The 12794-nt window shown below is 37.7% G+C and overlaps 1 protein-coding gene across 3 annotated transcripts in view; it reads left to right on the forward strand.

Moving 5' to 3' along the window:
- The window catches only part of LOC127660349 (synapse differentiation-inducing gene protein 1-like), a 49441-nt gene extending 39262 nt beyond the window's left edge, over positions 1–10179 (forward strand). Inside the window, exon 5 of one of the 3 annotated variants that reach the window (XR_007972632.1) lies at positions 8415–8551. Coding sequence is in view for 2 of the 3 variants with exons in the window: in XM_052150476.1 (XP_052006436.1) it covers positions 8415–8709 (295 nt within the window). In the remaining variant the exon portion in view is untranslated. Of the gene's footprint in view, positions 1–8414 lie in introns of all 3 variants that reach the window. The other 2 variants (XM_052150476.1, XM_052150477.1) reach the window with 2 other exon arrangements.
- Positions 10180–12794: the final 2615 nt, after the last annotated feature.

The raw sequence follows: 12794 nt of genomic DNA on the forward strand, positions 1-12794 counted from the left end.
ACACAAAACGTTTATTGATTTTTCCCCCAACAGATCTGAGAGTTGTATCACCCAGATCATCTTTAAAGAACTATGAAGATACTTCTTCATTTTTTGGTCTTTCTGACAAATTAGATCTTTCTTCTCCATCAGTCCATTTTATAAGCAAATGTTTTTCCTCTTCAGAAAGTGCTGTCCAAAATCTGTCCAATATCCGTCCCACTATACGAGTAGAATGGACATTCAGTCTCTCAGCCAAAGCACCCACATAAGTGAAATCATTCCCTGCCAGCACTGTCAGATGTAACATATGTCACCGTTATAACTTGAGTTTTAATGAATTCTTGGGGCTCCTTCCAGTTTGTTTTAAAGACATTCAGTAGAAACCTCAAACGAAAAGCAGCTTTTCGACTCAATAAATGAATAAGATCTTGTCCCCCTTCATCTTTTGGCAAATAAAGAATATTGTGATCTGTGGGACCCAATGAAGTAAGAAATCCACAATTAACGCTTGAGCTTTTACTTGCATTCCTCCAGCAGGTTCTAGTACTGCTAAACTATGCCATAAAAGTTGAAGTTCTTTATAATAAGCGTACTCCTTTATATGGTATGTGTGGCAAAAGCCACTGCCATTTTCCCAACCTACCTTTTATTTTTCCAAAAACCCCTCCCAATTTTTTTTATACTATAAAATCATTACTCAGGTATTCTCCTTTAATCTGTCTCTTTCCCACTATAAATTACCTGGTAATATTGGTTCTTTATTATTCCAATCACCAATTATGAGACCTGTGCTTAATTCTTGCAGATTAAATGATTTCAAACTCTTTTGCTTACTGAGACATTTTACTTACATCTTCTTGTCCTTGGACTATAACTTTAACATCATCTTCATAAGCAGCTAGGTGAATTGGAGCATATTCCTCTGCAATCTTGAATCCCATCAACTCAACACGAGATTTGATCAACAAAGGTTCAAGCGCTATTGAGTACAACATACCAGAAAGGGAACATCCTTGTCTTATGGCGAGCTCTATTTTAAAAGGAGCACTTAAGCCACCGTTGATTTTCAGGACACTTTCAGTGCCCCATACAATCCTTTAATCATTTCAATAAACTTACAGGAGAATCAAAAAGCTTTTAATGTATTCCTTAAAAACTGGTGCTCTACGCGATCAAAAGCTTTCTCTAGGTCTAATGAAAATAAGACTACATTTAATTCCAAAATGACTAGAGCAATCCAAAAAAATCACAAACAGATGAGATATTATTTACAATAGATCTACAGTACCAGGTAGACAATAGGATTGATCTTTGTGAATCACATTACTTTTCTTAATCTGAGAGCAAGAGCCTTAGATAGAGCTTTCATCTCTGCACAGAGTAAAGACACAGGTCACCAGTTACCATTGCTCTTCTCACTTGTTTACAGGTTCAGAATTTTATTTAGGGGGTCTACTAGAATAGGTTTACATGCTTTAATGTAAAAAAAAAAAACACATTATTTTTCTTATACTGTACATTGCTTTACCTCTCTCTTCATAATCTGGCTCAAACACTCTGATTTAACTCCTTTCCCCTTTACGAAAAGCCCAGTCTGCTCTGATTGGTCAGCTGGACCAGTCTGTTGTGACTGGTCAACCGCATGTCAGAAATGTAACGGCCCTTACCATAACTGAGTTTCAAGTTTCCTTAACAGCTGTAAACACTAGTGTAACGACGGTAAAAAATTTTGCCGCACCAGTTTGAGTCCAAGTCTGAGGTTTTGCTTCGCAGTGAAGAAAACAGCATCTTCTCGACATGGCGACAAAACTAACCCAACTCATCCTGGCCTCTGCTATAACTATGTTTGTTTGAGGGCGGGCCAAAGTAGCCCTTAGGCGGGCATTATGCAAATGTGTTACATAGTGACATAGATACTTTACGGAAGAAATGGCTGGACTACAATCCAGACGTTTCATGTAGTTCTTGAGCAGTGTTGTCTGTGGGAGAGAATAAATCTGGACTCAGCTGCCCCTCAGCAAGGCTCTCATTGATCACTGCCAAAAGATCTGTCCCCAACACACCCCAAAAGGACTTATTAAAGTCTATAGCAGGGGTTGGCAAACTTTGAAATGGAGTGCCATTTTTTATTTTCGTGGTTAATATTGTGTCATCATAAACAGCATTTTTAGGATGTGTCAAAAAAATGTAAAAAGAAAAATTTCTCATTCAGAGTTGTGCTTCATCCAGCTGTGTTTGAACCCAAAATCACCTCCTGATCTTGTGTTGTCTGCTGTCTGTAAGTGTGGTTTGTTGCCTATATAGCTGTTGTTGCGCTTAATGCCCACTGCTGACTGAGACTCGCAAAAACATGAAGGTGGTACTTTCAAACTGAAGCTTGAAGTACTTGTGCGCAGTGGCCGCTGTGTGTGTGTGTGTGTGTGTCTCTGTGTCTCTCTCTCTCTCTCTCTCTCTCTCTCTCTCTCTCTCTCCCGAACTGGCGTCTCCAGCTTTGACCCAGGCAAAGCAAAATGCAAATTTGAGATTTGTGATTAGGTCAAGCATGCTTTTGTTCCTTCCTCATGTTGACTAGGTTAGAAGTACCTGTATGATGACTGGGCGCTAAATGTAAGGGCAAGTTCAATATGGCATGATTAGCATCTTCAGGTTATTGTTGTGGGCCGGTTTGTTTGATGAATGTTTACAATAGCAAAAATGAAAGACAGAAGCCTACAGACAAACAGTCCAGCTTTGCTCTGCATGCAGTTTCTACCATTATACAATATATCAACAAAATAGATGGAGCACTATCTCTGTACGGTCAGGAAGAAGCATCTGTAAGCTAGCAGAGGAAGGAAAACAACAGTGGGAGTTGTATATGAATTCATCAAAAATATCTGTCCTTAATCTTGGCAACATTTCCTGGACTTCAAAGGCTGCCGGGCCCCGTAGGAGAGCTCTGAGTCATGCACTCTTATTATTTATGCACTAGCTCTTTACCATGTGCAGCTCTCTGTCAGTCTGTTGATGGAGAGCATCCAATTAACCATTTCTCTTCTGTTTTCTTCAGTGGAATCTTTCTCTCTGCATTTCTCTTGTGCGATCTTACTTCTGCTGCTCCTTTTTAATAGACCAGTCATATTTTCATACTCGAAAATTAATACTGTGCTCTAACCAGGGCTGGACTGGTAATCTGGCATACCGGTGGGCCGATCAGGGGTGGACTGGCCAGCGGGAGAACCGAGCAGGCCGGTGGGTCGGCCTTGAAACATGCCAAATGAGCCGCGATAAGCAAAAATGAGCCGACGCGTTATGTAGAACGGACCACAAAATGGTGCCGCTACATGCAGAAAAAGACAGTGAATCAGATTACACCCACACTGCATAGAACAGAAATCTTTTAGCTCTTGTTGCTTAATTGTGTCCTGTCTGGTTTGACATGTTATAAGACAAAAATTATTGATTTAAAAAAATAAATTATACACTGATAAGCTGAAAAAATAAAGCAATATACCATAGAGTACCGTTCAGAGTATTACTAAAAAGCACATGGGACCACCAAATCCTTGCCTAGATCAGACTGTCCCTCCAAACTGGATGACTGTGCCAGGATGATATTGATCAGGGAGGCCAAAGGCAACTTTGAAGGATTTACAAGCCCTTTTGGCTAAGATTGAACAGTCTGCATATGTGACAAATATCTCCCAAGCTTTACACAAAGCTGGCCTGTATGGCAGGGTGGTAAGAAAGAAGCCGCTTCTGAAAAGTGCCATACTAAATCTAGTTTGCACATTGCAAAATAAAACTAAAACACTTGATGTTTTCATAAATTTCACGAGACAAAAATATAACGTTTTGGTTTGAACTCCAAGCGCTATATCTGGAGAAAACTATAAACACACAGCCAAAAATATATACAGTACATACATGGTGTTGAGGTATCTTTACACTGCAGAGTTAAGATGGACCTTTTAAAATGCAATGGCACATAAAAAATGCACTTAATTATGCCCACCTCACCCCCTGGGCTCTGATGGCTTTGGTTCTGTCGTTGTCATGACAATCAGCACACGTCTTCTGTTTGCTGTGCTCGAGAATCAACAAGTAACAGATGTATTGAGCTTATAACTTGATTATAAATTTCACACAGTTGTAATTCCTGTGTAAATATAACATTTGAATTTATATTAAAGTCTGTGTAAATGCACCTTTGGTGAAATATATGCCATTTACGGCAACTGTGCTTCTTCTGTAGTGCGAAGAAGGCTTTAAATTAGTTTAAGACTTTCTTAAACTACATTTTATGCTTAACGTACATAATGCAATATTTTGTTTATTTTTCAACTGATTCTTTGTAATTACTATAGCTAAAATGTATAAATGAAAACAAAATAGAAACATGTCCATGAAATCAGTGGTTCTCAACCATGTAGGGGCCTCTGCAAACTTCTAAATGATCTAAAATAAGTTATTTAAACTTATCAGTTTTATATATCTTTTTAATTATTAATAAATAAATTAAAATGCTAAAAAAAATAGAGAAAATGACAGTGTAACGTTGTCTCTGTAATGATGTTGCTGGCACTGGCAATGACAAAGACAATGACGATGGAGTAAAGAACCCAAGTGCAAATTTATTCAAACCTTGATATCCATAAACCCTAACTACAAACTTAAATAAAACATGGACTTGACTTGACTTGACTTGACTTAGACTTAGACTTGAACTCTCAACCAAAGTTACAACAACAATCAATACCTGACAATGGACCATGGAAAACATGAGGGTTAAATACATGACAAGGGAGAACACGTGACAAAGACAACCCATAAACACAAATAACTCTAAACAAGATAACAAGACAATCAACCAATGAAAACAAGACACATGAACATGGAGGGAAACATCATATGACAAGGGAACCACATGATGTGAAACAGGAACTAGAAATTTCAAAATAAAAGACATAAAAAACATGAATCAACAAAACACACATATTAGACAGTTCCTGAAACTTCAGGAATCATGAAATTAATTGTGATTATTTATTTTAATCTATTGACTCTACTAGTTTCTTGGGGGAGGGGTCCTTCAAATATAGTCTTGGACAATGAAGGACCTTGGAGTCAAAAAGGTTGAGAACCACTGCATGAAATAAAAACTAAACTGAAATTAAAAATACATTTTAAAATAGTAGTTATACAAAAATGAATGGGGAAAAGCGAAACAATAATAATCTTGTTTGAACTGATTCACGTAAATGAATCGAACTTAAAAGGGTCATTGCTACTGTACTTTGTATTAGAGACACTATTACAACAGTTTTAACACTTTTAACAACCTACGTTTTAAATACATTTTAAAAATGGTTTTAAATTCTGCAAAAATCTAATATGGCAGAGGCTAGTTTCACTAAGTGATAATATGCTATTTAATAGTGTAAATAGCTAAAAAAAAATTACAAAATGAAAATGTAACAAAAAGCATCTTCTATAGTGTTAGATGCTATTTGCACCCATAATGAAATAATAACACTGCACAGCATCACTGCAGCATATTTATTGTGTTTATTTAGTACCACAGACACCCTACACCAACCCCTTCCCCTAAACCTAACCCTAACATTCACTAACAAAAATTAACCATGGTTTTACTACAGTAACCACATTATCACCTTGGTACTTTGTAAATAAATCATAGTAACCACAAAATATTTTTTTTGACTGGAAACAGAACAGGTGTAAGTTTTTATTTTTATTTTAAAGAAATAATAACATTTATTCTTCCCTGAAGTAATAACAAAATGGTGTATGGACTATTACTAACAAGTAAGGGTTAAAAGTGTGTCAGAGTTTTGAGCTGTTAGCTTTGATCTAGCATTGTCATTGCTGTTGATTTCAGGTTCACTTGATATGTTTTATATATATATATATATATATATATATATATATATATATATATATATATATATATATATATATATATACAACAGTTAGTTCCGGACCTCAAATCTGATTGGACGAGAGACGTGCCATGAGCACTGATGGTGTGACAGCATCAGCACTCAGACGCTGTGTGTGTATCACTCCGCTTGTGTTGCTGCCATTCTAAACTAAAGTGTAAGAGTAGTGCAGATGTGTTAAGAGTTACTGACTTTATTTTTTAAATTACATATGTTAGCCAGCAGGTGGTGGCAAAAAGATCATTTTTGTGTGTAATATGAGCCAGTTGGTGATGTAAAGTGAATCCGTTAGTCATTGTTTACATAGAACAGCGCTCCGTGATTGCTCGTATTACCACTACATTACTTAAACTAGGAAATTGTTTTAAACGACTTTAAATGAACAATTTCAGGATTAAGGCTCATCGCAGCTGAGAGACACAACAGACTGTTTGATTACATAACTCGAGGCACTTACCAAGTTTCCACATTGGATACATACTGTTTCATGGCGGAGCACATCGCTCTATAGTGAATGACTCTTGCGCGGCTACCATGTAATAGGGAGAAATATTCCGGCTTGGACGCTCTTTTTCCACTGAGAAAGCTGACCTTCAGAAAGCTGACAGCATCTCTGCTTGGGAGTGGCAACAGGTGATCGCAAACGCTCTCTCGCTCTCTCTCTCTCTCACACATACACACACACACACACACACACACACACACACACAGAGATAGACACGCACACGCCCATCAATCCATCATTGTTTATCCAATAATGTGTTTGAAACAGCAGAAGCAGTGATACTATTTCTGAAGTTAACTTTTTGAATTAATAATGGAGGCTTGAACACATCATTTGTTTTGAACCAGCAACGGCAGATTCTGATCTGTCACGTAAGGGTACACAGGGTACACAAATTCAACTGTAAAATGTGCAGCACTATGAAACAAATCGCTCTACTGTTGCTGCTGATACGGTGGAGTCCACTGCATGAAACTTGACACAATTGTTCCTTGTGTGACTCTGTGGAATTCTATTCTTGCTGTTCAAAAGAAAATATCTTGCACCTCAGTTTTGGAATAGCTGATGGATTATGAGTAAGCAGAAAGGGTTAAAAGTGTTTCAGTGTTTTTAGATGAAAGCTTTGATATATAGGCAACCTCGTTGCTGTTGATTTTGTGGTTGATGTCTCAGTGTTTTGAATTATAACATGCACTGTCAGTTTTAGATTTATGTAATTGTGGCAAGGCGGAGGGCGGGGCCGGGTTGTGATTCCGCACACCCGGCCCCTAATCAGGCTAATTAGCCCTTGATAGGGATAAAGGCTGACCGAAGATGGCAGTGCGGCAGAGAAAGATTTACGGATAGCTGTCTTTTTGGTTAAGTTGATAATTAAAATATTATTTATACTAATGTTTAATGAACTTGTTAAAAATGTTATTAGTAAAAAAAAATTTGTGAGGCTCTTTTTATAAGTAATAAGGAATGGAATACATTTTCTTCCTTTTATGTTAAAATGATTATCCTACTCAATGCATGTGACACAAAATATAGTAGAACTAGGTTGAACGTATTTCAAAAGTAATCTAAAGTAATTGGATTAGATAACCCCAAAAATGTAATCTATGAGATTAATGTAATCTATGACACTTAAACACAACAAATCGGGGTAGCTTAGTGGTAAACATGCTGGCTACCACCCCTGCAGATCACTAGTTCACTAGTTTGAATCCCAGGGCATGCTGAGTGACCAGGTTTACTAAGCAACCAAATTGGCCCAGTTTCTAGGGAGGGAAGAGTCACATGTGGTAAACTATTTTGATGCTGCCATTTTAATAAAAAAATTTAAATCGGTCAAAAATGACCGAACAGCACAGAAGGGTTAAACATGGTTACTACGTATATTAACACCATATAAGTAATGCCGTGGTTAAAACCAAACAAAAAAAACATGGATACTGCAATATTACTATAGTAAAGCATGGTTAATTTTACTCGGATCAAACCTTTCTCTCAACTCCCCGACAGTCATAGTGACTAAATCACCGTGAGGCAACCAACCAACATATTTATTTTCATTTATTATTATAAATAGTATTAAAGAAAATATTAAGAGTGGAAACAAGATGGGGAAATTGGAGAATCGAAAACACACATCCACCCCGTATTTGCACACTACACTATTGTAGCGACATTGGGGGTGCAGTTTGTCTTTAATTTGTTTGTTTCTACTAGACTATTTCAGTGCCACTCTATTTACACCTAGTGCAAATAGTCAATCTGATCTAATATTTGTGAGTCACAAGACAAGGAAGGATTATAAAACTAGTTTAGTGACTTGCATGAAAAGTGCATTAAGATCTTTACAATAATCACATTTATTGCTGTCGATACACAATTGTATTAAAATAAAAACACATTTTAAAAGGCAAATCTATAATAACCTTGCACTGGCCTTACAGTATGTGTCAATATTTGCTATTTCTGTCTTCTTGTCTCTCACACAGACAAACAAAGCAGTTACTAAAGGGGACTTTCACCACGCCAGCTCCAGCTCCAGACGTGCACTCTTCTTCGCTGTGCTGTCCATCACCATCGGGACTGGCATCTACGTGGGTGTGGCTGTGGCCCTTATCGCATACCTCTCCAAAAACAATCTCTTGTAGCCTTCCCATGCATACCCAAATCTTACTTTTCAGCAAACAGACAGAGATCACTTCAAGGCCAGCTGAGCTGTTTGGGAAAACGCAATGGTCACAATATGGGACTCACCAGCAATGTGTTCCACTCCTGCACTTTTAGTCACCCCATTTGATTGGGAAGATTATCCTTTTTTATCCCCTTTTCTCCCAATTATTAATGCCCAGTTCCCACTACTCCTCGTGGTGGCGCGGTTACTCGCCTCAATATGGGTGGTGGAGGACAAGTCTCAGTTGCCTCCACTTCTGAGATGTCAATCCGTGCATCTTATCACGTGGCTCGTTGTGCATGACACCGCGAAGACTCACAGCATGTTGAGGCTCATGCTACTCTCCGCGATCCACACTCAACTTACCACATGCCCCTTTGAGAGCGAGAACCACTAATCACGACCATGAGGAGGTTACCCCATGTGACTCTACCCTCCCTAGCAACCGGGCCAATTTGGTTGCTTAGGAGACCTGGCTGGAGTCACTCAAGGAAGATCATCATTTGTACAAATGTCATGATCACCTTTCAGCATTCTTCTATCATGTGACCGTGTGTCATGTGACATCACCAGTATTGTTTGTTATGCTCACTGTTTGTGAAAGGGCAAATCTAATGCTACTCATATTAAATTTTAGCAGTTAAAGTCAACACGAAATCTAAATTACTTGGTTACTACACATACAGAAAAAGCATTTTTGCAATTTACATAAATTATCTTAACAGCATGAAATAAACTAGATATGCCAACTTTTCACATTCCAATAAATTCCAGAAAAACAGAGAAAAAAATAGTCCCATCCTACATTTATGTTGAATATCCTGTTTCACTTGCAAATATATCTTATAACAGAAGCAAAATGAGTTACAAACACAGTTTCATGTTGACTTTAATCTCAGTTTGTCACAAACACAAAATGTGTAATGCCAATCTAAACTGTCAAAAGATCTAAACAACCATTGATTTTATTGAATGTTTTTTTTGGGGTGTGTGATGCTTATCGAGAACACAGTCTATATATGATGTGCCACAGTGCTTTCAAGCATTTTGAATAAGAGCTACTGAATCTCAAGGTCTGTTACTCTCTTTTTTATATTACATACACTAAATGAACATAAAGCCATATAGATGGGTTGCTCAAACCTCTGCGTGGACTTTTTTAAGAACGTATGGATGGTATCACTCTTGTGGGGCTGTAATACTCAATCTTAAGTACTCAGTAAATATGTTATGCTTTCAGTTTCTATATGTCATTGTATAAAGCTGTAAACGAATTTGCTGTCAAATTGTCTCCCATTATCTGGGAACCACCTCAAGTGTCATCCTTGAACAACTTCTCAATGTTCACAAAAATGTTACACTGTTTATGCGTATTGGTGTGCATGTGTACACACTGAATGAATTAAATTACAGTGTAAAATTGTCTGAACAGTTAGGTGACATGTAAAATGCCATCATCAATACAAAACAAAAAACTAGAAAAGGAAACTTTGGAAATACAAATTTTGATGCTGGATTGAGAAAGCCTTTTCTGAACGTTTATATGAGTATTTCGGGCAGATGGATGGATGATTACTTAAAAGCGGAGAGCAACATTTGTCTCTTGACTAGTTCTGTCTCTGTTCTCTTTCCTCAATTTTTCAATCAAGTACAGTACCTCCCATGGGATATATTGTCACAGTTTGCCAGAGACATTAGCTACACCTCAACTTCAAGGTGATTCATGTATTTTACATGCAGGGAGGACTGAGAGTAGGATCTGTATTCAGATATCCGACTAAAGCAGCGTGGGCTTCTCTCTATAGATGGAGATTAAATGAAAAACAAATTGCTTCTTAATTAAGGAAACTCTCATGTTGCCAGAGCAGGATGCTCATCTAGACATAATTAATAAAGTTTCTAGCACTACCTATTAGCTGTGGATGTAAAGACAAAATTTAGATAGTGTGATTTGGGGGGTGGAAGGAGGGGGTGAAAGGGGATGTAATCGAGGCATAACATGTCATTGAACCTTTTTAATTAAAGATTTTATGTTAAAATGTATAGGAATGTATAAGGTAAAGTGTTTATTTTAGGTGCTGTACTTGGTCACCATTTGTCTTAAAGGAGAAGTTCACCCCAACAAAATGATTTACGTTCTTCAATTGCACTCTGCCCAAAATCATCTTTTGTGTTACATGGAAGAAAGAACGTCATGTGGGTTTGGAACATGTGAGTAAACAATGACAGAATTTTAGCTTTTTAACAAAGTCTTTCTAGCAAGTCAGTCCACTGGCGGCCATCTTTGGATCGCTCGCGAGAAGCTATTTCCAGTCATGAAAGTGCAGCTCCTATCTACTTGACTGAACAAATGGTTGTTCTAGATTACTATCAAAGAACACATTTCAAATCAGCAGTAAAATCTGACAACACCAGAATGATAAATTGTGCTTCTTTACATCAGATTACGCAAAAAAAAATAAAAAATGCAATTTCCCTGACTTGTTTAGCTAATGCGCATGTGCGTTCTCAAGTTGATTGACAGGCGATGTCTGTATCTAAAAGGTGATTGGCTCTTTTACCTGTAAGGTGGGACTTCCTTCCTACATCCATTGATCATTTGATGTTCCAATTTCTCCCATTCTTTTTAATAGAAGTAGCCCGTCTCTGTTATATAGTCTCTGGTTTTAATAATATTTTAAATAATGACAAATTCATATATAAAAGTACAAGTATTTCATTTAGTCTCCCAATTAATATGGTCATGAACAATTTATGCATAATAATGAAGTTGTAAAATGGTTTTAGATAAAGGTATAAACATTTTTACACCACTTTCCAAAATAATTTCAGTACAGCTACCCATGTGACAGCTGAATGAGTGTTTTTATTTGAATTAATTATAAACAGTGTTGAGTAAGTCACTCAAAAAAGTAATCCATTACGTATTACTATATACTTACATAATTATACTGTATATACACTTACTGACCACTTTATTAGAAACACCTGCACACCTACTTATTCATGCGATTATCTAATCAGCCAGTGCATAAAATCATGCAGATACATATCAGGAGCTTCAATTAATACTCACATCAACTATCAGTATGGGGAAAACATATGATCTCAGTGATTTCGAGTGTGGTATGATTGTTGGTGCCAGATGGGCTGGTTTGAGTATTTCTGTAACTGCTGATCTCCTGGGATTTTCACACACAACAGTCTGTAGAGTTTACTCAGAAACAAAAAACATCCAGTGAGGGGCTGTGGATGGAAATGCCTCGTTTTCGAACCAGTCTGGCCATTCTCCATTGACCTCATTCATCAGTCAATAGAGAATGGCCAGACTGGTTCGAAACAGGAGCACCAGGAGGAAACCCACCTGAACACGGGAAGCACATGCAAACTCCACACAGAAAGGCCCTGGGTGAGCCGGGACATGAACTAGGTACCTTTTTGCAGTGAGGTGACAGTGCTTCCCACTGAGCCACAGTGCTGCCAACTCAGATAACCACTCTGTACAATTGTAGTGAGCAGAATAGCATCTCTGAATGCACAACACGTCAGACCTTGAGGTGAATGGGCTACAACAGCAGAAGACCACATCAGGTTCCACTTCTGTCAGCCAAAAACAGAAAACTGAGGCTGCAGAGTGCACAGGCTCACCAAAACTGGACAGTTAAAGACTTATGAATCATAGCCTGGTCTGATGAATCTTGATTTCTGCTGAGGTACACAGATAGTAGGCCCACTGCAGCCTCAGCTTTCTGTTCTTTGTTTTGAGGCATAAAAACCTTTTTGTACTCATAATTATGTTAGATGTATAAAATTAAGGAGAAACAATTTCAGTTCAACTAAAATGTATTTGTATAATGCTTTTCACAAAAGAACATCATCCCAAAGTAGCTTTACAGATAATATTGTCTTACAACCCTTTGAGAAGGCGAAAAAGGTGGTGAGGAGTAATTATGGCTGTCAATAGAATAAAATCAGAATGAATCTCATGATTTCCTGTGACGCTTTAGAAAGCATATGGAAAAAGTAACAATTTCAAATTCAGTATATGTTACCTTTATAACATACACAGCCCCCTGGGGGTCCCCGGACCACAGTTTGAAAACCCCTGGCTTAATATACACAGAGAGAGAGAGAGAGCTTACAGCATCATCTGTTACAGAGATGAGATGAGTCATTCATCTGCAGCTTTCCACTAGCA

The sequence above is a fragment of the Xyrauchen texanus genome, chromosome 20 (assembly GCF_025860055.1).
Source record: "Xyrauchen texanus isolate HMW12.3.18 chromosome 20, RBS_HiC_50CHRs, whole genome shotgun sequence".
In the NCBI taxonomy this organism is placed as follows: domain Eukaryota; kingdom Metazoa; phylum Chordata; class Actinopteri; order Cypriniformes; family Catostomidae; genus Xyrauchen; species Xyrauchen texanus.